Raw genomic sequence first — 25922 nt, 5'->3', positions numbered from 1 at the left:
CATTTCAACATCTGATCATACTGGTATCAGCGTAAGGCAGAAAACCTAAACCTCACAAAACTATATCACATGAGATATTGACAGGGTTGAGAAACAACAGAACACAAAGCTGAATCCAAATGTTTTTATTATTATTATTATTATTTCATTCATTATGATCTAAATGAAAACAAGTTGTTACAAGGCTTTTCACATTTTAAGAGGTGTGGAGATTGTGTAAGTTTTTAACCAGAGACATGAGGCAGACGTGTGCGGGGAAATGTGATATTACAATAAGTGACTACTCCAGCCAGGTCACTTCAGGGAGCCCTCCATGGCTCTAGATGTTGAAGCAGCAGGTGTGACTACAGAAGATGACCTGTGACTACGGTAGGGTCTTTGCATCACAACTTGATTATCAGACATGTGACACACAACTGGCGTGGTCATGCATCCTGAGAGGACTACAACAGGATGAGCATTTGAGACAATGTCTCAGAGATCAGTAGGCCTACAGCATATTTTCATGGAAATTCATTTCTTATGAAATTGGGTATCAAGCTCTAATGTTCAACTTGACCATTAAAACGGATTACTTGAGATGTGTTATATGTTGCATATGGCCTCAATTACTAGCTGCTTTTCCTAATCTCTGCAAAATTACAATGACTTTTACTTCTTGACTTATTTGAAATGCAATATAAGCAGCCAGGACCCTTAAGCTGCACTGCCATAGTCTTATTTTGTAGTTAAATGATTAAGATTTTAAGAACAAGGCCCAATATTTAAAACAGATCACAGTGATGCTACCAACTTTGCTAAACTTTCCGGAACACGTTTGAGGCATAATTAATTCATTGACCCTACACATTCAGACATATACGAATATAAATTCCAATAGCAATAGCAATAAGAACCTGCTATTGGGGAAATTATCCTCTTTGCAATGTGACTTTTAAACTTTTATTTTTTGGCTTAAGACACACAATACCCTCTCCCTCCCAATAGCAACAGAAATGAAACAAAAAACAAAAGAAATAATTTCATTATTTGATCTTAATCAGAAAAACCTTCTCACTCCACCCAAAACATCTAACTAATAAAAGGGAAGTTTCCCAACAGACCTATTTAAATTCCATCACATCAACACTGCATTCAAATATTGAATAAAACACTCCAAACTTGGCATAAATTCGTAAGTCTTTTGCCTCTACTCACAATACCAGCTGAAAGTCACTTCCAAACTGATGGCCAAATATAATTTTCAGACTTTAAAATGTTCACATCGAAATTGTTCTTCACTGTGCAAATATACATAAATATTGAATTCTTCTAACATCCAACCAAACTCTTTTGTTAATTCTGCATAAGAGCACCTCTGTTGACTTGAACAATTTCTTTTAAATTTAAAAATAAAAAAAGAAACCCACACACACATTATATAATATGACTTCCTTTCGTTTAACTTGTATAAATACTAAGCTTTGGACAACATGCAAACAAGTATTATTTGACAGTACACTGAGTGAACCTGAAAGTCTAGTAGGTACACACCACATATATTAAGTAAATTATCATTGAAACCAAGCTTTAATGCTCTATTCCAATCTCCAAAAGCCAATATTAACACCCTGTACACTACTCAGCTTGTGAGCATTATTCATAGGTGAATTATGATCCTTTATCAGCAGCAAACGGTGATGTCAGTGATGAAGTGCCATGAGAAACAATATGATGGACATTCTGGACAAGTTACAAATAAATACCATAATACATCATGACTGACATAAAACAGAATACTAGACACACAAGGACAAGTCATGGATCACGTTTCTATAAAGGCAAGGTAAGTGGTTACCATAGTAAAGGCTTTTCATATGCTCTGTTGCCTGATATAACGGCAAGCCATCAATATAATCAGTTGTAAGGCCTCACAAAGCTCTTCCACTTTCAGTTTGTGTTTAAAAAGTTACACTATAAAGCATTATGAATCACACCATGAAACAAATAAGAAGTTCCTTCATCATACAGATAAGTCCACAGAGTTCCTAAAGACTACAGCCTGAGCCTGACGCCAGTCCACTCAAAACCAGCACCTTAGCACTGCAGTCGGTTCCTTTTCTATTCCATTACTTAAAGCAATTGTCCATTTTCCCCCCTGACACCTTGAGAGATGACACGAACAACCACCTAATGTCACTTCACAAAGTAAAGCATCTACTCAATGTCAATCATCCTTACATTTCAATGAATTGATTCATGAATGTGTGAACCTCAAATGAACCAAAGCCTCATCTATGGCCAAGCAAACAGAGGTTCCTGGGGAAAAAAAGGAAATCTATCGTAATACTCTTGCTTTTTCATTCTCTTACTTTAAATAACCAACACTAAGATCACACATACTAAAACTATCCTTAGAAGAGGCATGACTTTGAAACCATCTAATTTCATAATATTCTGACTAAAAAGCTTACGTATTTTTCGCAATATATTGATATGTAAAACACATCACCTGACACTAAACTTTATTTAGAAGTGTAAAAAAGGGATCTGCCAATAGTTTCTCTGCCATAAAAACTATGTTTTTGTTAAGCTTGGGTGAAAGTTCAAGGCTAATAGTGTTCACAAAACATTTCTGAAATGTTCCAGAGTAACAAAACAATGTTCAAACTAAGCAGTGCTCTTGATTAACCTAGCACAGTGTAGGGTCAGCCTTTACTTATGAATTAGAAATGTGGTGTTTATTATCGCTACAGACAAAAACAGCTTTTTGAAGGTGTAAACATGAATGGGGTTAAAATAATACGCTGCTGTCAGAAGAAAACATCCATATCAATATTGTAACACAATGTTACAATCACCATAATATTTGTTTTTTAAAAAGCATGGATAAATGTAATTAAACCATTTCTACTTTGCAAAATAATATTGTCCATGAAATGTGCTGTTACCACACAACTGAGTGAGCTGTACCTTCTACAGCACAAAGCTGATCACTTTATATTGATCTTTATATGAAAACCATGTCATATGTATGCATATAAAGTCTTTTCATATGCTCATACTACAAATACACTTAGTGGAATGATTTCATTTCACATATAGCCCTTGTAACCTAGTAAAAATGTCCCCATATTCTGATGTCCAGGAAGTTTCCAGCTCACTTCTACCAGTGTCATTTCAATCTCACTACAGTCTAAATGGACAAGCCAAGAATAGATTACAGATCAGAATGATATGTTGATGAGAGCTGAAGTATGCGATTTGATCTTTAGAAAACATTTACAATGTATAGTGTATATGGTGTTATGCATACGTGTCCCTGAAGCTGGCAGAGTGAAGCGCCAGCACGGTCAGAAGGTTTTCCCTTAAGGAGCAGGCATACTGATAAAATGTGTGCCTTCCATGTAGTGAAAGTTTATTTGAATAAAAGTGTTTGCTAAATAAATATAAATACATAGTAGCAGGCATACTTAAACCTTAAAGGTGTACCGTCAGACCGGTGTGACGGGAATGTTGGAAAATGAACGCTCTAAAGAATTTAAATTGCGGAACGGAATCTTATGTTAGAATGTTCAAAAACCCACACCTTTAAGGATTAACAGACACAAATAAAACTGCACTACAGTGATGACTGTGTAACCTCTCATTATAAGACATACAGTAATTGGTCACTAGAAACTGCCCTGGACATCAGTGTTAACAGGCTACTTTGACTTATAATTGAACCTCTAATACAGCTTCTTTTGATAAAATTTAAATGACTTTTGAGCGCATAGCTGACAAGGCAGGGGGGCATACTATACTACTAAATTAATTAATTAAAACAAATAAATAAGACCGAATACACTTCTGGAAAAACCAAACAGCTGAAATGGGAAATTTGGCGTTTTCATCTGACAGCAACAATATCTTTGACTCTCTCACACGCGCAAACATACTCACACACAGTAACAGATCTTTTTTCTTTTAAATATATATATATATATATATATATATATATATATACATACATACACATATACACACACACACACACATATAAAAAACAAAATGTGAAGGACGTGTGCAGAATCTCTGTGGACTATGCAACTTTATCTCATTATTACTGTTACATTCATCCCCTCCTGTGACTCTTTAGGGCATACAGATCCTCCTGCCATCCCCGCACACCCGCGCTGAGGTATGCCTTCATGTGCGGTTGAGTGTTTGAAAGATTCGGGAGATCTGAAGCATCACCGGCCCCGTCTCTGGGTCATTCATCCACTGCGTGCTGTTCAGTGGATTCTCCAGCATGTCCTCGAAAGCTGACAACAAACAAACATAAAAAAAGCATACTCAAACGTCTATGGTCATATGCATTTCATAAAAATATAATCAGATTCTCAGCATTAAAACTCACAAATGTAAATGTGACGTTAGCAATTGATAGATTTGTTTATATAGCACACTGAACTGCCTCTATGTAGGAAATGTGCTGTATAACTAGCCTTATCTGACTCAGTCAAAATACTCTAGCTGCAAATAGAATGTAGAACAAGCTAAAACCCAGAATAATAACAAAAAGATAAGAAAAACTTATCCATTTGTCAGTATTCTAGCATGACACCTTGGTCTGTGCAACAGCAATTAGTCCAGCACTTGTTTTGTTAATCCACAGAGCAAAAGTGTGAGGTGTGAGGGTTTAGGCCAACATTGAACTGAGGGCCGCCAAAGGGCCGGGGGGAGAAAAAGAAAGAAAAAAAAAATGGAAAAAAATCCTATTTGTAATAATTTTAATAACCATCTCTACAGTTTATATTTATTGCATTAAACACATTTTAATTCATAACTGGGGCTAAACCTGGCAAAACTTGTGAAAATCTTAAGAAAAATTGCAATGCACACACAATCCCTAGGGTTCTCTACCCTCAACAGACAAATTTGGGATATAACTGTTCTGGTTGCAGTCCATTTCAAGTACAAACTTATTTAGAACAAACAGTCTCAGTGTGCCTTGCTTCTTTTCAGCATAGGCCTTATTCAGGGCCAATTCCAGCTACCAAAGCATCACAGGAAAACCTGACGGCCACGAAACACCTCTAAACGGAGATTCATTCTTTTCAAAGCACACAGTACAGTTGTACAGTTTTACAGATGTTAATGCGGGCCGCCATTGGCCCCCGGGCCGCACTTTGAGAACCTATGGTTTAGGCTATTAAATGTCTATAAAATCTTGTCTATATCCAGAATGGGTCCCAAAACCAAGGCCGGTAAAATATTTCTGTTAAAATCTATGTCTTTGTATTATTCAGCCCTTGAAATTACTTTCCTTTCACAGCCTGAAAATCACATTGTCTGGTAAGCAATATTTGGGCATTAATATAATGAAAAGTATTATTCATAGGCAGCCCAAACTTTGTAGGGTGTTCTCAGTATGACTGAACCATTAAAAGTTTGAGTCCCTAGATTTGGAAAACGTGCAAAAATATGGGAAAGTAGCTCAGTATATGGGCATTTACTGTACAATAGTGTACCATAGATACACTGTGTTCCAAATGATTAGGCAAATTGGATTTAAGTGTTATAAACATTTGTTTTTTTTTGTTTTTTTAATTAAACTCATGGATGGTATTGTGTCTCAGGGCTCTTTGGATCATTGAAATCAATCTAGATAATCAGTTTGCCAGGTGAGCCCAATCAAAGGAAAACTACTTAAGAAGGATGTTCCACATTATTAAGCATGCCACAGGTTTCAAGCAATATGGGAAAGAAAAAGGATCTCTCTGCTGCTGAAAAGCGTGAAATTGTGCACTACCTTGGACAAGGTATGAAAACATTTTCCGAAATCTTATGCTAATCATCGTACTGTGAAGAAATTTGTCGCCGATTCAGAGCACAGGAGGGTTCGTGCAGACAAAGGCATAATAAGGAAGGTTTCTGCCAGACAAATTCATAGGATTAAGAGAGCAGCTGCTAAAATGCCATTGCAAAGCAGCAAACAGGTATTTGAAGCCGCTGGAGTCCCGCGAACCTCAAGGTGTAGGATCCTTTAAGAAGTTTGCAAATGTGCATAAACCTACTATTCACCTACTATTCGCCCACCCTTAAACAATGCTCACAAGCAGAAACGGTTGCAGTGGGCTCAGGAATACATGAAGACTAATTTTCAAACAGTTTTGTTTACGGATGAGTGCCGTGCAACCCTAGATGGTCTACATGGATGGAGTAATGGATGGTTGGTAAATGGCCACCATGTCCCAACAAGGCTGAGACATCAGCAAGAAGGTGGCGGATTCATGTTTTGGGCCAGAATCATGGGGAGAGAGCTGGTAGGCCCCTTTAGGGTCCCTGACGGTGTGAAAATGACCTCAGCAAAGTATGTAGAGTTTCTGACTGACCACTTTCTTTTGTGGTACAAAAAGAAGAACCGTGCCTTCCGTAGCAAAATCATCTTTATGCATGACGATGCACCATCTCATGCTGCAAAGAATACCTCTGGGTCATTGGCTGCTATGGGCATAAAAGGAGAGAAACTCATGGTGTGGCCCCCATCTTCCCCTGACCTCAACCCTATTGAGAACCTTTGGAGCATCATCAAGCAAAAGATCTATGAGGGTGGGAGGCAGTTCACATCCATGCAGCAGCTCTGGAAGGCTATTCTGACATCCTGCAAAGACATTAAAGCAGAAACTCTCCAAGAAGTCACAAGTGCAATGGATGCAAGAATTGTGAAGGTGATGAAGGTTGTGAAGGTGATAACATAGGACCAATGAAGGGGTCCTATGTTAAAGGGACACCAGGCAACGTTTTCGTGTTAATCATCTTCCTAAGTTGGTATATAGTTAAATTACTCATTACAGGGCGAATGAAGACTCTCTCGCCGGCCCCTACTGCCTGTAGGAAGAATATCCCGCTTGCAAGTTCCTACCCGCCGACCTTCAGTCTCACAAAGTCTCAGACATCGCGATAAGCAGGATCAGTTTACATCCTGCATCCCCAGCACAGAGGCAGGCTAACGAAACACTAGCGATTGTTGCAAACGTGTGTATAATGGCAGAGCCGGCGAAGAAGCAGTGAAAACCCTTGACGGAAGATGCTAAGAAAAGGAAAAGAGCTTCAGACCGAGCAAGGGCTCGCACACGTATCGACACATACAGACGCTACGGGGAGCTTCGTAGAGAAAAAGCATCAGGCTTGTCTGGTGTCCCTTTAACATGTAACTTGGCCTGTTAAGATGTTTTTGATTGAAATAACTTTTGATTTAATTATAACCTCCTAATGCTGCAAATTCAACAAATGACCATTTTTAGTTCTTTACAAACTATAAAATGTCTTGAAACTCTGTTGTGCATAATAATTTGGAACAGTGCATTTTGAGTTTTTTATTTTTTTTAAAAATACAGTTCTCATTGGGAGGTTTGTTCAATAAAATTAAAATTATACTCCAACGGTTGATGACTATTTAGGAAAATCTGAGAAAAATGTATAATAATTTATTTATATTGCGTTCCAAAGTAAGTCAAAATCACTGTTTTGTCTCAGGGCCAAGAATGAAAACCCATAGGTATTGATGGTAATTTTGATGCCATAGATGAATAGAGACCCAGTCAGACCAATAGTATGAAAAATCAGGAACAGAGTTTATTTACAATGATGCGCATCAAGGGAGAGACAGCATGACTTCACCTAAAGATCCATCAGCTGCTCTAACTAGACAAGGAAATAGTTAGGGTTTAAGTATCCTTCCAGGCTGATGGGAGATGGCGTTGGTCATCCCATCTCATGTGGACTACACTGAATCAGACTCTGATTAGTGGCAACCTGGCAATTCGGAGCAGATAGCTACTGACGCAGCCATGCAGAACAGTGAAACACTGCAAAGTCATAATATTCCCGCTTATCTCTAAATACATAGTCACACACAGATATACACAAGGACAGTACAGATATCATAGTCATTACATTGAATCATACTTTTAGTATCAAAGTGACCCACTAATGAGAAATGCAGAACATTAAACCACATATTGGAATATTGGACATAATGCAGAACATTAAACCACATATTGGAATATTGGACATAATGTTCTATTCCACTTTCTCTCAGTATACAATGTAACGTTGGGCTTTTCCCAAATCACGGAAGTGACATCGACGTAGCGGTAGCAGCAGAGAGTAGAAGCTATCAGGCAAGTGTTATTTAAATAAAATCCTGGTGTAGGCTACTTACAAACTTTCCAATGCCTCGTTTTATGAGTACAGACCCTTTTTGTGCTACTGTAGAAGTTTGGTAATATTCCGGACATTATTAGTGGGGTAACTTACGAGATACACTTCTGGTTCCAAAAGTGCTAAGCCATTGGGCTGATACATAGACTGATAGTGCGAACTCGACCAATGTTCGACCAACGGAAAAAAGCTTCTGGGGGTGTGTTTGGCTCGCGGTCATTGTGCATATGACACTAGGGTGAAATTCACTCCGAACCATTGCTTTAATATCTTGATGTGCATTTGTTGCAGAGACCTCAAATATTGGCTCAACATTAATAAAGTATTGTATTTGCAGATGATTAGATGAATAATGATTGGTGCCATGTGGATACACAAAGTGAGTTTACAAGACCCTCAATATTACCAGTTGTGCACTTTCTTCCATATCTAGAGCCTTATATAAAACTAATGGGCAGGCTAGGAATAATATAAAGATATTAATGCCAAAACATGGCTTTCAAGATAAGGCATCTTTGAGAGTGTAAAAATTATACAAAATCAAGGGTGAAAAAATGTATGAAAACATAGAGCGGAGAGCAGGAGGTGCAGCCACCATTTTCCTGGATTTTGTCTGATATGACACAGAATGACCCAGATGGAAATCAGTAAATGCACTGCAGACGATGGTAAGGATCATTTCAAAGGTAATACCACACTTTGAAAAGAAGCTGGAAAGCATTGTGCTTACCTAACAAAGTTTTTGGATTCGTTAAGCCAAGCTGGACCACAGGGTTTTCAAGTATGGCTTGAAACAGAGGGCTGTTGGTATCAATTCCCTTGTCCAGGTCCTCTGGCGAAGGCTTCCGGTCCCCAAGCAACCACTCACACTGCACAACACAAGGAATGGTTATGGAATTTAGCGCACGCTTTTGTCTAAAGCGACTAACAGAATATAAACATTACAATAGTTAAAATGAATAGTAAACAGTTTTTAAAAAGTTGTTAAGCCTGCATTACGTAATAATAACAATAATATCAATGCAATATCCAAATATAATGAACATAAACAGACACCATAAATACACAAATCAAAACACTAAAGATGAATCATCAGTCATTATTTTTCAGTCTAATTTGTAGTGATGGGCTATTTACCATAGCCATTAATACAACAGCTGTTGTACAAAGACAGCCCCTGTTCCTTGTCTGAGATCAAATTAATGTAATGGGCAAGTTCTTAGACACCTTTTAAAAAAGGACATGCATGATTTCTTTCTAACAAAAAGCTGTACCAATACCGAGGGGTGTGGGACAAACAGTCTTCTAGTCACATATAACAGTCCACCTACCGCAGCGTCCTGCTGGTTATTATTGACCCGAAGGGCATCGACCACTTCCTTTTCATCAAAGCCCATCTCCATCAGTGCAATGACAGCCTGGAGAGAGCAGGGGTAACACAGACTCCTTAAAGATATGTTATTGTCATGAACTAACTTATTACAAACAACTCAATAAATAAATAAATAAACAAACAAACAAACAAACAAACAAAAACAAGCAAAAAAATTACAATGGGTGGTGCTGATGGGCATTTTACCAGCAAACTAAACAACCATTTTGACAACAGTTTGCAAACTGGGTTGTATATTAGCAACATCCTCCTTCTGCACCACGTGTGCATGGTACAACACAGAACATTCAGTATCTGAGCCTCATTATGGATGAGATTCTGTTTGCACTCTCCAAACAGAATCTCATCCACCTGGTTCCACTCTCTCACCCGTGAGTCTGGTCGGAACTCTCGTTTCCGTCGGATCCTCTTGAAGATCTCAGTGAGCTCGTCTTGTTTGGCCTCCTCTGTGCTGGAAGGCTCAGAGATCCGGGAGAGAGGTCCCGAGGCTGTGGCGCCTGACACCGAAGCAGCAACAGAAGCAGCAGAAGCAGCAGCAGCAGCAGCAGCAGCAGCGGACGCCCCCGAGGCCTCCTGGTTCACCAGAGGGGCATCAGCAGTGGGGTCATCCACGTGCTCAATTAGCCATTCCATGGCCTGGGTTACTGACATGCTGATAAAAAGAGAGACAGGCTGATGTTACATTATGAGTTCTAAGACTTTGTATAACTTGGTGATGACTTTTCACAATACACTGAGCAACTGTATGACAATAAAGCCCACCATTCATACATCTTAAAACATACAGTAAATATAAATGAGTTAAATTGTACAAACAAAACAAAACTAAATTTAATTTGATTTTCCACTATGCAATTTCAATGTTCATCAAAAATTTTCAGTGCATCAGTCACTTAATAAAGTAAGTCAAATGCATCCCTAAAAAATTATATTTTAACACATCACAAAGTTAACATACCACCTGCTACATTTCAGAAATGACGAAAACACAGGGTTGGTCAAACTATACACTGTCAAAGTCTGTTCAGGCCTCAATTCTGAAAAATAAAGGTTTTTTACAGCCAATCAAATTACACTGTGGGATCAGCCCTGAAGCACTTTGATTCCCATTTACAGAGTCAGGATTGTGCACTTGAACACTTGAGTCTTTTCCAACACACACACACACAGCTATAAAACCATCAGAAGCAGGCACTGTTGCAGTGACACTGTTCATCATGGTCATGAGTTAGGCACAGGGAAGCACTCACTGGTTTAGGCGGAGGGCCTTGACTGCTCTGCTCTCAGGGAAGCCCATTTCAGTGAGCTGTTGCAAGGCTGTCTCATCCACCCGGTCCTCCTCGTCCTCATCCAACATGGCTGCCAAGGGACGACAAGACATATAATCAAGGAAATGTTTACACTGTATACAGTGATTGATGTATTATGGATGGATCTTGCATTAGAGGTTATCACATGTATTGAACATGCATATTAAACCATGAGGGGAAATCATGCAAAGGTGTCGAAATCCTTTCGAAACAATTTCAATACAATCAAAACTATATACATGCACAAAATTGTACTCTTATTTTTTTTCGTAAGTTCAGCTAAGGGTGGAAGGCTACTGACCATTGGCCTTCTTGAAAAGCTCAACTGCATCTGGATTCAAAGCAAGGAGTTTCTGTGCCACTTCAATGAGTGATACAAGGATCTTCCTTAGCTCTGTCTGAAACTTTTTGCAATGATTCAACAACAAACAAACAGAGGAACATTTAGTATGACCATGCTCATATGTGCACATACAGTACTCCATAAACTTTACTTGTTTGCATGACCATCACACAATGCATTAATCAAGCACAGTTGCCTACAAATTCGGTATTGTTACAATATAACTCTCAGCAACCACATACTCACATCCCGAATATTGTGCTGAGTTACTGTGCGGTCTGTGTGTCGAGTAGATAGGTTAGCTGTGGCTTTAAGAATGGCATCTTTGTCTGGGGCCTTACTTTCTTGCTTCTTCTGAGGATGAAAGAGCAGATCACTCAGATGCACATGGTAAGTCAATGCAATGTGACCAGAACAAGGAAGGCCATTCAAATGGTTTAAAGAAATTTTACAGAGTGCACAGTTTAGGTAAAAAACTTGTAAACTTTCAGCATACCTTCTCCTCAGCTGCAATGTCTACCATTTTGGGTGGCGGTGGAGGTGGTCTTTTTTTAATTAACAAAAGCACATCTGGTAAGAACATACAGAAAACATCTTAGGTCTGATGACTGACGAATACGTGCCAATGGTTACATGCATGCACACTGAATATGGATATGGATCATGCCTATTGACTATAGCCTACCTTTTTCTTTAAGGTTCTCATCAGCTACTGTTTTGGTTTCAGAAAGAACCCTTTCTGATGCTGCGTGAATAAGTTTATGGTGTGTGAGAACCTTTGGATCTTCCAGACTTCCATGAACACACTAGGAATAAAAGAAAGAAAATACTTGGGCCCAATTTCACTACCAGGCTGGGTATATAAAAACATTTGAGAATGGGATTTTGGGTGCGTGAGATTTGGACCCGTTCAACCAGTGCATTCAATGGGAAGAGGTATATTATTTCGAGAGTAAATTATAACCTCAAGCTTAACAATACTTCACAACAATGCACTGACATTCGTCTGCTTTCCACGTCATGATATATGAAGCAAGAGTTATAACTAAGTTATTGTGCCAGTTCTAGGGCCCTTCTAACCTATCCACCATGTTATAAATAACACTGCCAACCAGGTTGCTATTAATACTTTAGAAATAACACGGAGCGTTTCAAATAGGCCTACGACCATTACGTCTAAATACAATGTTGACTGACGTGTAACGTTACAAGCATAGGTTACAAGGTTAGCTAGCTACATAGATACCTGTCAATAATATCTCAGTGACGTTGATGCCAACGACACAACATTAACACCAGCCAAATACATAACTTACGTGTTTCAAGCACCTTTCTTTAAGTTTTTCAATAGTGGTATCTTCTGTAACTTCCTCCAGCCATTCCACACCCTCCATGGTGCATATATGAATCTTTAAAACTTTCCCAGCAAAGATCTTTTCCTCTTGTACAAACATAGCTGCCCTGACGTTCGTTTGAGCTAGCTAATGTTAGCGAGCTATCTTAACAGGGTTCGACTGATATGTCAGCTTGTAGCTTGCTAGACTAGCCTGCTAGCGACAGCGGTGAATGTTACTGTCCCACACTGTCTTATTGCTAGGTATCTGCTCGAAAAAATGATGAAACCCAACAGGGACTTGCGTCGATTAAACTAAGACTACTGTCCGATTGCTCATAGTTGGTGCACCGTTGAGTGACTTCATATCAATAACCGTATGCTTCACACTCCCCCAAGGAGGCAGCTGCAGTAGCTAGCCACTATCATCACCACTGTCCCGTGAATATCAGTTTTACGTGACAACAAAGCGTACATCCGCCTCGCAAACATTGTACTTCCTTTCATATTAAAAGTCTCAGAGGCACCTTAACAGTTTTAGCAGTCATACTTCATGGAGCCCAGGCTATACTCACTTTCTTCACATTTTCCTCCATTTCAGCGTTTTACTGTTGTGAGATACAGTGTACTTAATATACTCAAATATAAATAATATACTCAAATATAAATAATAATGATAAAACATAGCTGAATAAAAAAAGCAGTAGGAAAGTCTACAAGTCTGATTTTCAAAATAGGTTAATGTAATCTGTTGTAGGCTCTTACCATCTGCTCCTATATGCTTAGGCCTAGGCCTAGGCTACTACAAAACATTACATACATGTATTGTTTGCTGAACTTAGACTGGTGGTTCTAATCACAATGTGTAGGCTACATCTCATGAAAATGTAATGTAGCATTTTAAAAAGAATAGAACAACAGTCCATGAAAAAAGGGCAACTATAACAAATGTCTATACTGAGACAGGTTAGTTTAATCTATCAACGTAGCATTTTCTAAGAACATTCTGTCGATCCACATGTCTTAGTAGCCTGTACTTTTGTAGGGTTCTTGTCTGTTTGTAGAAACTTCAGAAATCAGTATGTGTATACCCTGAATAAAATTAACATAACATAGCCTAACCTAGATAAACGAACTTATAGTAATCCTCTAAAATGTATTATTATTTATTCATTTTAGAGGATTACTATTTTCTTCTAATTTTTTTTTTAAATTTAACTCTCTTTTGCACAGATAAGACATGCACTTTCAAATTTCGTTGTAGCCTAGGCCTACATGTACAATGACAATAAAGATATTCTATACTCTATTCTATATGATTCTTCATATATGTGCAAGTTGTGAATTTGAACATTTAAGCCTGTTTAAAGAGATTAATGAGATCAAATGACTTTTATTTTAAAACAACCTCGACGTGAAAGTAATGTTGACTGCTGCTCATACACCGAGGTTTGTTTTTGTCAGAGGCCAGTGAAATTTGAACCGTGAACGAATAAATTGAAGAAGACTGCTATCTTGATATCTTGATAGCAGTCTTCGCCTACAAAATTTGAATTGATTTATGTGGGGTTACGATATGGAGAGGAAATGGCAGCGCAAACATATATGCGAATTCCCTCTGTGCCCATTGACAGACTGTAAAGTCTAATAATAATAAAAAAAGAAATAAAAATAGGCATAGGCTGTAGATAACAACTGGCAGCATAGGCTGTAGATAACAACTGGCCTTGCTTGAAAATAGACTATAATGTACATGTGTTAGGTGAATTAAATGACTATTAATGAAATATTTACAACCCGTGGTTGAAGCTGCTCTGTCTCACCACTTGAGGGAGCAATAACTTAAAATCAGAGCTCTGGTCCAAATAGTTATTTTTTTCTGTACGTTCCACCCTAGGATATGAGAGCAACCATGAGGTGCCTCTCACCTTGTACATGATATAATAATAATAATAATAATAATAATAATAATAATAATAATAATAATATGAAATATAATATATAACATTCACTCTCTCGCTTTGTCTCTCACTAAAGGCAAGGCTAGCTAGGCTTTATGGTGAGGGAAGGAAATCTAAACTGAAAAGTCTCACCAGTTTGAATCAATTAGCAATTCGTTTTAAGCTGAGCTGAAAACAGGCTAATCTTTTGATACAATGCCACAGTGATCTCCACGTCTTCCTACATTTTTTTTTATCTCTCTAACACACACAAACAAACACACACACACACACTGCTGGCAACGCACTCCATAGAATTAACAGTCAGTGATACTGCCAATAAGGGTCAGGTGCCTGGTAGCAATTGGCTTAGGCATTACATTATCTCTACAATGTGGTCAGTAAAAATGCCAGATTCATTTATTATCCCCATCTATGTATGAGAAATTTTGCAAGGCTTGGTTTTTGATGCAGTTGATGTAATTGGGATATCACTTGGCATAAGCCATTAGTGTGGATTTTCAGTGATGTTGAAATCTCAAAAGGTCTTTTTTGGCATCAGACTGTCCAAAAGAATGTTACTATCTAAGAGCTCAGGACTATGACTCATATAAGCTAGCCTACTCATGACATGATTGGTTGATTTTAAATTTAGACGAAGATTAGTGCAGTTAGCCCTAAATCAATTAGTCCAAATGTGTTACATTTTGAATAATTGGGATCAAATTGAGAAATCATTCCACCATTCTCAAAAGATGAACTCTATTATATGAAGGTACTAATATAGAATGAGTTGCATATACAACTCTATTATATAACAGTTCTAATATATACAGTAGGTATAATATACACATGAACACAAACAAATATCAGATACCAAACAGTGAAATTTATTGTTGAAAGGAACAATTGTACAGAATTGACAAAATACATTTAATGTAAACTACAATTTTGCAGATAGAGAACTTTTATATATTTCACGAAGCCATTTTATTCAGTTGATCGTTATTAATTTCATACACTGTCCAACACAGACAGACTAAGCAGAGGTCAATAAATATTGCTTAACACATAGTCAATATTTGTTAATAATGTTCTGGCCCGTAAAATACTTCCTGGATTACTCTGAATATATTTATATTTGTCTATACCTCAGTAAAACTGAGAAAAAAATATATTATTTGTGTGTACTGTTGCATGTTTTGAACTTGGGTAACTTGAAATTGTCGTACTTTGCATGACGCGCTGAAGACTTTAGATTTCTGAAACATGATCAAGCTCACATGATAAGCACACGCAAAGTCCTTTTTATTCAGATAGAGGCTCCAACTCAAAATACATGGGAAGAGAGAAGGGTTCAGTCTCAAACCCCTCTACACATCCGGAGAACATCAACCACATGGTTGTATCGCAGCAACTGGAATGGAAGATTATCATTATTCAAAACATCTCCCACAATACAACAAATAATAACAGGTATCTGATAATAACAGCAAAAAACAGTAGTGATGTATATTTCAACATTTTTTAATATGAATAAATTGGCAAACATGCACTTTTAAGACATCTGAACAATGAAAGAAAAAAAACATCATCCCTGTGATTGTTCTGTTGGAAATTAAAACAAAGGTATAGAAAAAAACTCTGTCTAAATACTGTACTGATGAAATAAATGAAATAAAAAAACTATAAAATGTCCTCATGATAAAACGTATTTAACAAGTTTATACAATTATATAGAAAATATTTTAAAAGAACAAAGACTGAAAAACAACTGATGGAAAAGAAAGTAAGTCAAAAATTAAGACCAATAAATACCCAGTGTGCACACCAGAAACCGAGAAATGCAGACCAACCGGAAGGATACAAACCAAATCTACAGGACAAAAGCCACGCCGCTCTCAGTAACCCAGTGATAGGACAACAAAATAAAAAAAAATCTTTAAGCAGACAAACAAGAAACAAGTATAAATAAAAATGAGGCATTAATAAATAAAAAATGGGGGAGGGGAAAAAAACTTTCTGTTAGTATCAAAGAATAAAAAAAGGTTACTTAAAGTGGTCATTTGGAATGTGCCCGATCTGCGACTGCATGCTAGTGGGGGGACTGGAGATGCCCTCGGACCAGTCAGACATGTTTGAGTGTGGGGAGGAGCTGGACCATTGGTCTGGGGAGCCGGGGGACGGGGTGAGGAAGGGGTGGTCCGGCACCTGGAGCTGGTGGTTGGGCGTGTTGCCCTCCATGGTGGCCGAGTAGCTGTGCTGCGAGGGCGGAGTGAGGAACTGGGTGCTGGCCAGGCCGGGCCCGAGCTGGGCGGACATGATCTGAGTCTCCTGGGGCAGGATAGTGTGGATGGGGAGCGAGCCGTTGCCGCCCGTGCCTTGCTGGATGACGTCGGGGCCGCCCATGTCTGCCGAGATGAAGCCCGGGCTCACGCTGCTGGGCGGATTTGAGTTCTGCTGCTGCTGTTGGAGCTGCTGGAGCTGCATTTGTTGCATCGACTGCCCCTGCATCAGGTGAGTCTGGTTGCCCAGGTGGCTGCTGGGCATGGCCGGGAAGCCCATCATCTGCGAGAGTGCGGACGAGGACAGCCCGTTGTGCATCAGGCCGTGTGACACCGAGCCGTTGCCCTGGTGACCCATGCCGCCTTGTTGGCCGCGGTTGCCGCCGAGGGTGTTGAACTGTTGCTGCTGTTGCTGGCCCATGCCGCCGTGCATCCGGGACAGCCAGTCGCACTGGCCATTCCCAGCACTGGCCATAGGCAGGTGGGTGAGGCGTGGGGGGAGCGGGTCAAACTGCTTGTTAGCCATGCCCAGGTGGTTGACGCTGGCCAGGTGGGCCTCGGGCGGCAGGGCCTGCAGGTGGCCCAGTGCCATGGACGTAGGTGAGTGATGGAAGGGCGAGGTCATGAGCGGCGGTGATGACACGTCCGAGATGTAGCCGTGCGGCGACTCCAGCGAGTCGACGGGCGAGAGCACAGCCGAGCTGTCCAGCAGACCGCCTCCGCCGCGGCCGCCCTCCTGGGGCTTCTTCTTCTTGTTCTTCATGTCCTTCCCGCCGTCCTTGCAGGCCAGGCCCTTGGCGGAGCCGCTGCCGGGCTTGCGGGCCTTCTTGTTCTGGACGGCCGGCTTCATGCTGTTCAGGTAGCCGTTGGGCGAGCAGAGCGGAGGCGACAGGCTGTTGGTCAGTGGGGCGCTGTGCACAGGCGGGCTGCGCACCAGGTTGTACTCGTCCAGCAGGCGCACGATGTCGTGGTGCATGCGCTCCTGGGCGATGTCTCGTGGCAGGCGGTCCATGTGGTCCGTGATCTCGCGGTTGGCAAAGTGCTCCAGCAGGACCTTTGCCGTCTCGTAGCTGCCCTCACGGGCTGCCAGGAATAAGGGTGTCTCCTCCTGAGATGCGAGAAAAAAAAACATTCAGAATCTGGCAGAAGAATACATTTTTCAACATAATCATAACATATTCAGAATTCCTTATATTTCATCTTAATCAACATGCAACGAAATGAAAAAGGTTCTTTATACTGTTTGTTTATTTAATTCAGTTTAGGTGAATTCAGGTGAATGTCTCTTTAAAGATGACATTATGGTGTTTATTTTACCCGCACTTTAAAGAGTGGTTTACTGTCAGGAAAAAAAGGCTAACCTTATTGTTCTGCATGTCCTTGTTCGCTCCATTTTTCAGCAGAACCATGGCTGCGTCCATGTTGTTCACAGCTGCTGCCCAGTGAAGAGCGGATTTACCTGCAGTGCACACACATTGAAAAAAAAAAAAAAAAATCAAAAAGGTGACTCAAAGTCCATTGTGCAATTTGCTTTCAACATTCTTTATTGTGAACAATGGCCATAATTGAAAAAAAAAATGCAAAAAATATTCAAAAGGAATAAAGAATTCAGACATATTACTTCTAAGAATATCAATGTTTAGTCCTTTAAGCAGCTTACATGTCACATCATTGTATTTTCAAAAATGTCCCATATTAATATAGTGAATGAAGAAGTGACAGCACAGAGCAAGCAATTCTGACTTACCAAAGTCATCAACAGCATTGACATCAGCGTGGCAGTTGATCAGCTCCTCCACCATCCCCTCAACTGCCAGTCGAGCAGCCAGGATCAGAGGGGTCGTGCCGTCATGCATACGGGCGTCCAAGTCCGTGGCACGATTCCGAATCAAAATCTTTGGAGCGAAATAATATGCCTCAGTTCAGTTAATGGATTTCAAAGACATGGTAACAGTTGAGATTAGACTTGAGATTAAATTGTTTTAAATATAAGATAAAATATTGTATCAGTGCTTGTGCTGGCTGACGCTGACACGCTAACATGTTTGTAGAACTTTAATAAACAAAACCAAAAATCCATTGACCATTTTGAGGTTCGGTAACCTCGCTATACAATAAAAAATAAAAAAACACAAAAATTCCAGTCTGGGTGATTTTGTTGTTTTCTTTATCTGTTCTGCTAAAAATAAATAAATAATAAAATACTCTTTTGACAATGTGGATCTTTTTGTTTTGCCTGAGAAAAAAAAACTTGAAGTTGTTGTCGGTGGCCACAGGGACCATGTGAGCCGTTCAACGGTCATCAGCAGGCTGAGGCTCCTCACCTGGAAGACTCCCTGAGCGTCAGCAGCCACGGCGGCGTGGAGGGGCGTGCGGCCCATGTTGTCCTGGATGTTGGCGTCAGCACTGGCCTCCAGGAGGCGCTTGGCGGCGTCGGAGCGGGCGTAGCGGGCAGCGAGGTGCAATGCCGTCTCGCCCGTGCGGTCCGTCTGGTTGTGCAGGTTGGCGCCCTGGTAGATGAAGTCGTTGATGACGTTGGCCGAAGTGTCCTCTTCCTCCTCGCTGTTGCCCGTTTCCAGACCACCTCCGCTGCAGGACGCGATCATCAGAGGAGTGAAGCCATCTGCGGGGGCGAGGAAACGGAGAGAGGGGGAGAAAGAGAGAGGGAGAGAGAAAGATAAATGAATCAACAAATTAACCATAACATGAGTGTGTGAGGAGAGCAGAGACCGGCCCAAGGACAATTTGAAGTAATGATCCACTACAAAGCAACAAACACGGAACACCATTTGAAAGAAAATGGGTCAAAACTGAATTCTGAGCGGCATGCAAGGGTTTATCAGCATAAATCTTTTGTATTGGATTCAGATAGGCACATGGAGTTTACGGTGCTCACAAAACTAAGCTCCTGGGCTGGCTGCGGCAGCAATTCAGCTGCAAGGCTTCACAGAATTTTCTTCTTCACAAAACAGTAGTTTGTAGCATATCCCTCTTGGTCAGACCCAAGCATTAAAACTTCAAAATAACTTTTTGAAAGGCATTTTATACCACTATTATTAGACACATTTAAATCAATACTGAATGATTTTTATTTTGATATTTCTTTCTTTTAAAAGGTATCCAAAACCCACATAAAATCTCTGTTTTTAATCGAGGGTTATTTCCCTGAAAAAGAGAGAAAGATTCCCAATAGGTGTCAGCTCAGTCAGCTGCTTTGAAGTGGATCCCCTTTCCCCCAGGAACTGGGGCTTAAACACAGAGCTCAGGGTAACACACACACACACACACACAAGCATGAGCACACGTGCACACACACACACACACACACACACACACCCCTCATCCATATGATCAGAGCAGACCAAATGATGTGTAAACAGCAGAACACTGTCAGACTGTCAGAATCTATAAACCTAAACAGCAATGTTAACACTCTGGTTCTTTGCCAATCTGATAAAATTATTACTTAACTTTATACAGCATTGAAAAACAATACAAAATGGCCAATAATAATAATAATAATAATAATAATAATAATAATAACAACTCATTAAATGAATTATTATGTAATTAAATCAATTATCAAATAATATCATGGGCAATGCAATTTAAGCAAAATTAAAAAATGATAAATCTGAAATATTGTGAAATATAGTGCTTCTGATTTGTCGACACATCTCCAGATGACCCAGAGATCTGCATTGATGAAAAGGCCATAAAAAGGGTCCCATACCTGGTCCACGGACATTCACATCCATGCAGTCATTCTCGATTTCGCCTTGTGGAGGTGTGGGGGCAATGGAGGGGATGCGGAGGTCGGCAGCATCCAGGTGCTGTTGGGTCCACTGCCGGTGGTCTGTATGGTCATCGAGGTCCAGCATCGCCTGCTCCTCAAACTGAAGAGCCTAACGATTAGCACATCCCTACACATACTCACTGGAACACAGCTAATTGTTAAAAGAGTGGAAGAAAAGTCTAGAAAAGTCCTCACCCTAAAGCGTTTGTGTTCTGATGGTTCCTCGTCTCCCCATTCGTTCTGGTTGTCATCCATTAAGGAGATGTCCGACAGGTTCTTCAATGGCCTGGAGAGACACAGCCATGATGAGTGCTCTGCAATATGACTTGCAGACCCCTACACTAGAGAGAGCCATGCAGAGGTACTGCTGCAACTGCTGTCCCACTCTCTCCCTTATAGGCACGGTCCTTAACCACAGCCCAAACCTCTGCTGCTGACTGAACCCCCACCCTCTTCTCCACAGCTTTAACGAGTCAATTAATTCTGCAGTGATCGTGACCCGCTGTATCAGTGCAGCAGATGATCAAAGTCCCCTTCCTCCACCCCAGTTTAACCAAACCCCCCTCCACCCCCATTCAACAACTCCCACCCCCAACAGCCCCCACCCAAAACACTCTCCACCCCCACACACACACACACACCAACTCCTGAAATGGAGGGAAAACGCCCGCAAAGGACGGCACACGTGTGGACTCTTACTTGAGGCCGACGGAGTCCTCGCCGACCGGCTCGCGGCGCTTCTTCTTGTTGGACTCGCTGGCCTTGAAGCCCTCGGGGAACCAGAGCTGGCCCTGCTCGCGGCGCCGCTTGCGGGATGCCACCATGCCCACGCCGACGAAGGCCAGCATGATGAGGCCGGCCAGCACCACGTAGATGGGGTAGAGCTCGTTGGGCGGTGGCTGGGTGTTCTCGCCTGCGGACAGAGAGAGATGGGACGGAGCGTGAGTCGGCGAATCAGCGAAGAGGAGCGGGCGAACTGGCCAGTCGTTCGGGGCGGGCGCGGGACCGTCCCGGCTCCTCGCCATGGCGCGCGGGCGGATGGCAGCGGAAAAATATCCCGTTTGAGTGCGAGCGGGGAGAGGCCAACCAAGAGGGGAGCGTGCATTAAAAATCGGGGCCGTTTCATTGGGTAATAATCAGAATTGCTAACCACTCCTGATCATAAAAGAGCTAGAAGAAGGAGAAGGAGAAGCAGGAGAGGCGGAGAGAGAGAGGAGGGGGAAAAAAAACGAGAGAACAGAACACCTCCTCTTCTCTTTCAGCCCAGGGTGCCAAGAGACAACTTTACCAGTCCTTCTTTAAGGGAGGAAAAAAATGAGGGATTAATGAACTTCAAATTACTGCGCACGCTTTAAGCTGTAAAGACGAAGGATTTATTAGGATTTTCAAGATAACAAAGACTCCCAACTTCTAGCACACTCCCGATCAATTCCCCCCCACCCCACCCTTTCTTTCCACTAACGATTTTGAAATGATAAACTCTCCCCACCTAAACCCTTGGAGATGCTCTAAGTCCTGGTATTACACTCAACGAGGTGAAGGTTGCAGCAGCCCTTCATTGCACGAGGAAGTGTGTGTCTGTGTGTGTGTTAGTGTGTCTGTGTGTGTGTGAGTATGTGTGTGTTAGTGTGTGTGTGTGTGTGTGAGAGTGTGTGTGTGTGAGAGAGAGATAGAGATGGAGAGAGAGGGGGAGAGGGAAAGAGAGAGGGAGAGAGAGAGACAGACGGAGGCATAGACTGACAGAAGAAGATTACCATATCTATGTGCTCATATGTTAAAATGTAGAGGTGTTTTGGCAATATGGTCAGATGAGTTTATTTGGTGGAATTCACCATTTTGGAGACAAAAATCAGGATCTAGCACTTCTTGTGCTCCAATGGGATGGTTACGAAAAAAATTAAGAAAAAAATTAAGAAAAAAAAGGGGGGGAAAGGAAAAAAGTCCAACAGGGATGCGTAGAGCAGGGTTTGAGCGTTTGAAATATAAATATGTGATCCACAAAGTGGTGTGGTTACTTACTGGCCACAGCCTCGATGACGTAGGCCATGTCCAGGTTGCCACTGGAGGCGAGGGCTCCTAGGAAAGCCGCCACATCAGTGGCACTCTGGAAGCACTCGGTAGACTGCTGGAAGCACTGCCGGTTGTCAATCTCCAGGTACACCACCGACCTACAGAAGAGAGTGGGATTATTTATTTGTTAGTTTGTTTATTGTTTTTTTGCTTACGTGTTAAATGAACCCTTGTTTATTATCACCGCATTGGGCTTATTCCTTAATATGGCCATTATATATCAATGCTTAGCTATGACACACACACACACACACACACACACACACACACACACACACACACACACACACACACACACACACACACACGCGCACCCTTTGATCTGCATCTGATCCAGCTCTCGCCGCCGCCGCAGGTTGACCACGCGGTGCATGCCGTCCGTCAGCGTGGCCATGACGCTGGCGCGCGCGTCGGCCCAGCCGTCAGCCACTGAGCGCTTCTTGACGGCGTGCTTCTTGAGCTCCTGCTCGTTGCCGTAGTATGGGTAGATCATGAGCTCGCCCTTGGCGTCGCGGCGGAACACCACGTTGGTGTGAAGCACGCGGCTCAACTCGCGCAGGAAGCCCGAGAAGTTGCTGCGCAGCTGATCCGGGTGGATGCGCACCACCAGCACCAGGCGCCCCACCGCCAGCTTCTCCGGGACGTTGTTGGCACAGTCCAGACCATCCCACTCGCACTCGGCGTTATTGCACCCCTGATCGCAGTGCCCATCGGCATAGTGGTCCTTACAGTATTGGTCGTAAAGCGGGCTGAAAAACAACAATACAAATAAATCAGCATCTCAGTGGGTCCTGTGACTCATTCATATCTGAAAACACTACAGGCTGTCATATTGTGATGAGGATAATATCCAGTCAAGGGCAATTTTGCATGTATCCTTATGGACCAATCCTTACAGATCCATTATGGTTACATCAAATATAAAAACACTCATACAGTAATTTCCTGTGTATTAGTCGTATTGTGTATAAGCCGCAGGACAGTGTTTTATTTTTAAGTTAAAAGAAACAAAACCTCATAGCTGAAGAAAATGTGCAAAATCAATGTATAAGCCGCGGCTAACAGTTGGGAAATTATAGTAGACATTTCTACTCCTTTTAAAATCCGGTACGGGTTAAGATGACACTCACTTGCACTGGCCCTCCTGGTGCTGGCAGTCGAAGCCGTCATAGAGGCAGCCGGCGTTGTCACACTGCTCGTCGCACTTGCCGTCGTTGAAGTAGCGCCAGCACTGCAGCGCTGCCGAGCAGTTCTTCCACGGGTCGTCGAAGTTGAGCGAGCAGTCGCCGCCGTCCCAGTCGCACGCGTAGTTGTTACACTTGCTGTCGCAAACGCTGTCGCCCGAGCGGCCGTTGCAGTCGTCGATCTCGCAGCTGGCCTCCACCTCGGGCGCCGGCGTGACGTCGCGGCCCGGTAAGCCGCCCCGGAAGCCGTAGTCCAGCACGTGGCAGAGCAGGCCGTTGAAGTGGACCGGGCAGATGCAGTGGTAGTAGGGCTCCTCACTGGTGTACTGACACGTGCCGCTGTTGTAGCACGGGTTGCTTTGGCACGGACTGTCGGCCGGGTACTGGCACTCGGGCCCGGTGAAGGCGGCCGGGCACAGGCAGCGCGGACTCTTGTGGCCGGAGATGCAGGAGCCGCCGTTGCGGCAGTGCAGGGTGCCACACGAGTGAGCATCACCCTCACAGGTGGAGCCAGTGAATCCCTAAAATGAACATGGAGTTGAGTAACCTCATTACTGACAGCTAACCGTACGGATAAAAGAGAGGTTCCTTCTGAGCATAAATGCCACGTACAGTAGACACAAGTAGATACACAAAATGACAATACCTTATAAACCTTATACATATGCTTATCTATGCATGTTTAGAAATTCTGTTCATTCTATTTGTATATGCATTTCATTTTGAGGAGTGACGGGCTCACTCACCGGTGGACACCTGCAGATGAATCCATGGGCCGTGTTGCTGGCCACTGCACAGGTACCTCCGTTACGACAGGGCTTACTCTTACAGCCATCAAACACCTGCTCACAACGCTTGCCTACAGGGGAAATGAAGGAACTTTAATGTCGCGTTCCAATGACAAACCAAAGCAAATATCTCTTCAAAGGCCCAAGTGCCCTGCTATGTTTTTACTTGAATTCTGCCAGTGAGCGAGCTAAAGGGACTCAGCTGCTCTACTGTCTAATTCCTATACTGTGCTAATCAGCTAACCCAGCTTAGGGGCCAAGGACACTGCGCGAGGGTGGACGGTACCTGTGTATCCAGTGCGGCACTCGCAGCGGTAGTTGTTGGTGAGCTGGACGCAGTTGTGTGTGCCGCGCGGGTCGCAGGGGTTGGATAGGCACTCGTTGACGTCGCCCTCGCAGCGCTCACCCACATAGCCAGCGGGGCAGATGCAGTGGTAGCCGCCCACGCCGTCCACACACTCGCCGCCGTTGAAACACTTGGGCTCCTTAGTGACCGGGTCAGTGGACGGGTTGCAGTCGTCCACATTGATCTCACAGTGGATACCTGAATGTGACAAGGTTTGGCATTTCACCGTTAATAAAAAACATTTATCTTCCCACTGTGTAGCAAAGAGCTGATACTGAGTAACAACACTGAAATATAAAGTCATAATACTGAATAAAAATGACACAAAAAAGAATAACAGGGCTGATATCTGATGACTAACAGAGAACTATTCTGTTTAGAACGGCGCCAATTAGCGTTGGTTTTCAGATGTTAGGGTAATTAGCGAGAGCTCTTAATGCGCGTCAGACAGTTCAGCAACCCCTCCACCCTCAGTGTGTGTGTGTGTATGTGTGTGTTGGGGAGGGATGCAGGGCAGATTTCCTGCCTGCTGGATGCACTTAATCCCTCATTAATGCAGAAGAGGAGAGGCAGGAGGTGGGGGGGGGGGTCGGGAAGATGAAACACTTGGGGAGGTGTGAGGAGGTGGAGTGGCATCCTGACCTTGGGTTCCCCGGGGACACGAGCATTTGTAGGTATTGATCAGGTCGATGCAGGTGCCTCCGTTCTGGCAGGGCTGCGAGAGGCACTCATTGATCTCGTTGGAGCAGTTTGTCCCGTGATAGCCAGGAACACACTGAGACAGAGAAGAGGATAGGGAGAGAGAGAGAGAGAGAGAGAGAGAGAGAGAGAGAGAGAGAGAGAGAGAGAGAGAGAGGGAGGGAAAGGGAGAGGGAGAGAGGGAGAGAGAGAAGTGTAGATAAAGGGTATGAGAGACAAATCAATGCCTAGCATGAAGACAGTGT

General features: G+C 42.4%; 2 protein-coding genes across 4 annotated transcripts in view; both read right to left on the bottom strand.

Annotated features, from left to right (window-relative positions):
• Positions 1-110: 110 nt before the first annotated feature.
• ubac1 (UBA domain containing 1) lies at positions 111-13019 on the bottom strand. 3 transcript variants are annotated; one of them, XM_042100087.1, is made up of 10 exons: positions 12553-13019; positions 11922-12042; positions 11733-11806; positions 11483-11590; positions 11195-11297; positions 10834-10942; positions 9953-10235; positions 9522-9608; positions 8921-9059; positions 111-4286 (listed from the first exon to the last, which is right to left on the bottom strand). In XM_042100087.1, exons 1-10 carry the CDS (start codon positions 12688-12690, stop codon positions 4171-4173), a joined length of 1278 nt encoding a protein of 425 aa, XP_041956021.1. In that variant the 5' UTR covers positions 12691-13019; the 3' UTR covers positions 111-4170. The 3 variants fall into 3 exon arrangements, with proteins under 3 accessions (XP_041956021.1, XP_041956023.1, XP_041956022.1); XM_042100089.1 differs by having other exon boundaries at positions 11195-11291; XM_042100088.1 differs by having other exon boundaries at positions 11483-11587.
• Positions 13020-15378: 2359 nt separating this feature from the next.
• Positions 15379-25922, bottom strand: part of notch1b (notch receptor 1b) — a 34987-nt gene continuing 24443 nt past the window's right edge. The window contains exons 22-34 of the mRNA XM_042100086.1: positions 25621-25753; positions 24919-25176; positions 24591-24703; positions 23791-24365; positions 22975-23409; positions 22610-22758; positions 21290-21503; positions 20786-20876; positions 20528-20690; positions 19119-19417; positions 18542-18689; positions 18156-18253; positions 15379-17902 (exon numbers count right to left, since the gene is read on the bottom strand). Coding sequence (XP_041956020.1) covers positions 16559-17902; positions 18156-18253; positions 18542-18689; positions 19119-19417; positions 20528-20690; positions 20786-20876; positions 21290-21503; positions 22610-22758; positions 22975-23409; positions 23791-24365; positions 24591-24703; positions 24919-25176; positions 25621-25753 — 4020 coding nt within the window. The 3' untranslated portion in view covers positions 15379-16558. The remainder of the gene's footprint in view (positions 17903-18155; positions 18254-18541; positions 18690-19118; positions 19418-20527; positions 20691-20785; positions 20877-21289; positions 21504-22609; positions 22759-22974; positions 23410-23790; positions 24366-24590; positions 24704-24918; positions 25177-25620; positions 25754-25922) is intronic.

The sequence above is a fragment of the Alosa sapidissima genome, chromosome 8 (assembly GCF_018492685.1).
Source record: "Alosa sapidissima isolate fAloSap1 chromosome 8, fAloSap1.pri, whole genome shotgun sequence".
NCBI classification, from domain to species: domain Eukaryota; kingdom Metazoa; phylum Chordata; class Actinopteri; order Clupeiformes; family Clupeidae; genus Alosa; species Alosa sapidissima.
This window is presented reverse-complemented; position numbering and strand designations above follow the sequence as displayed.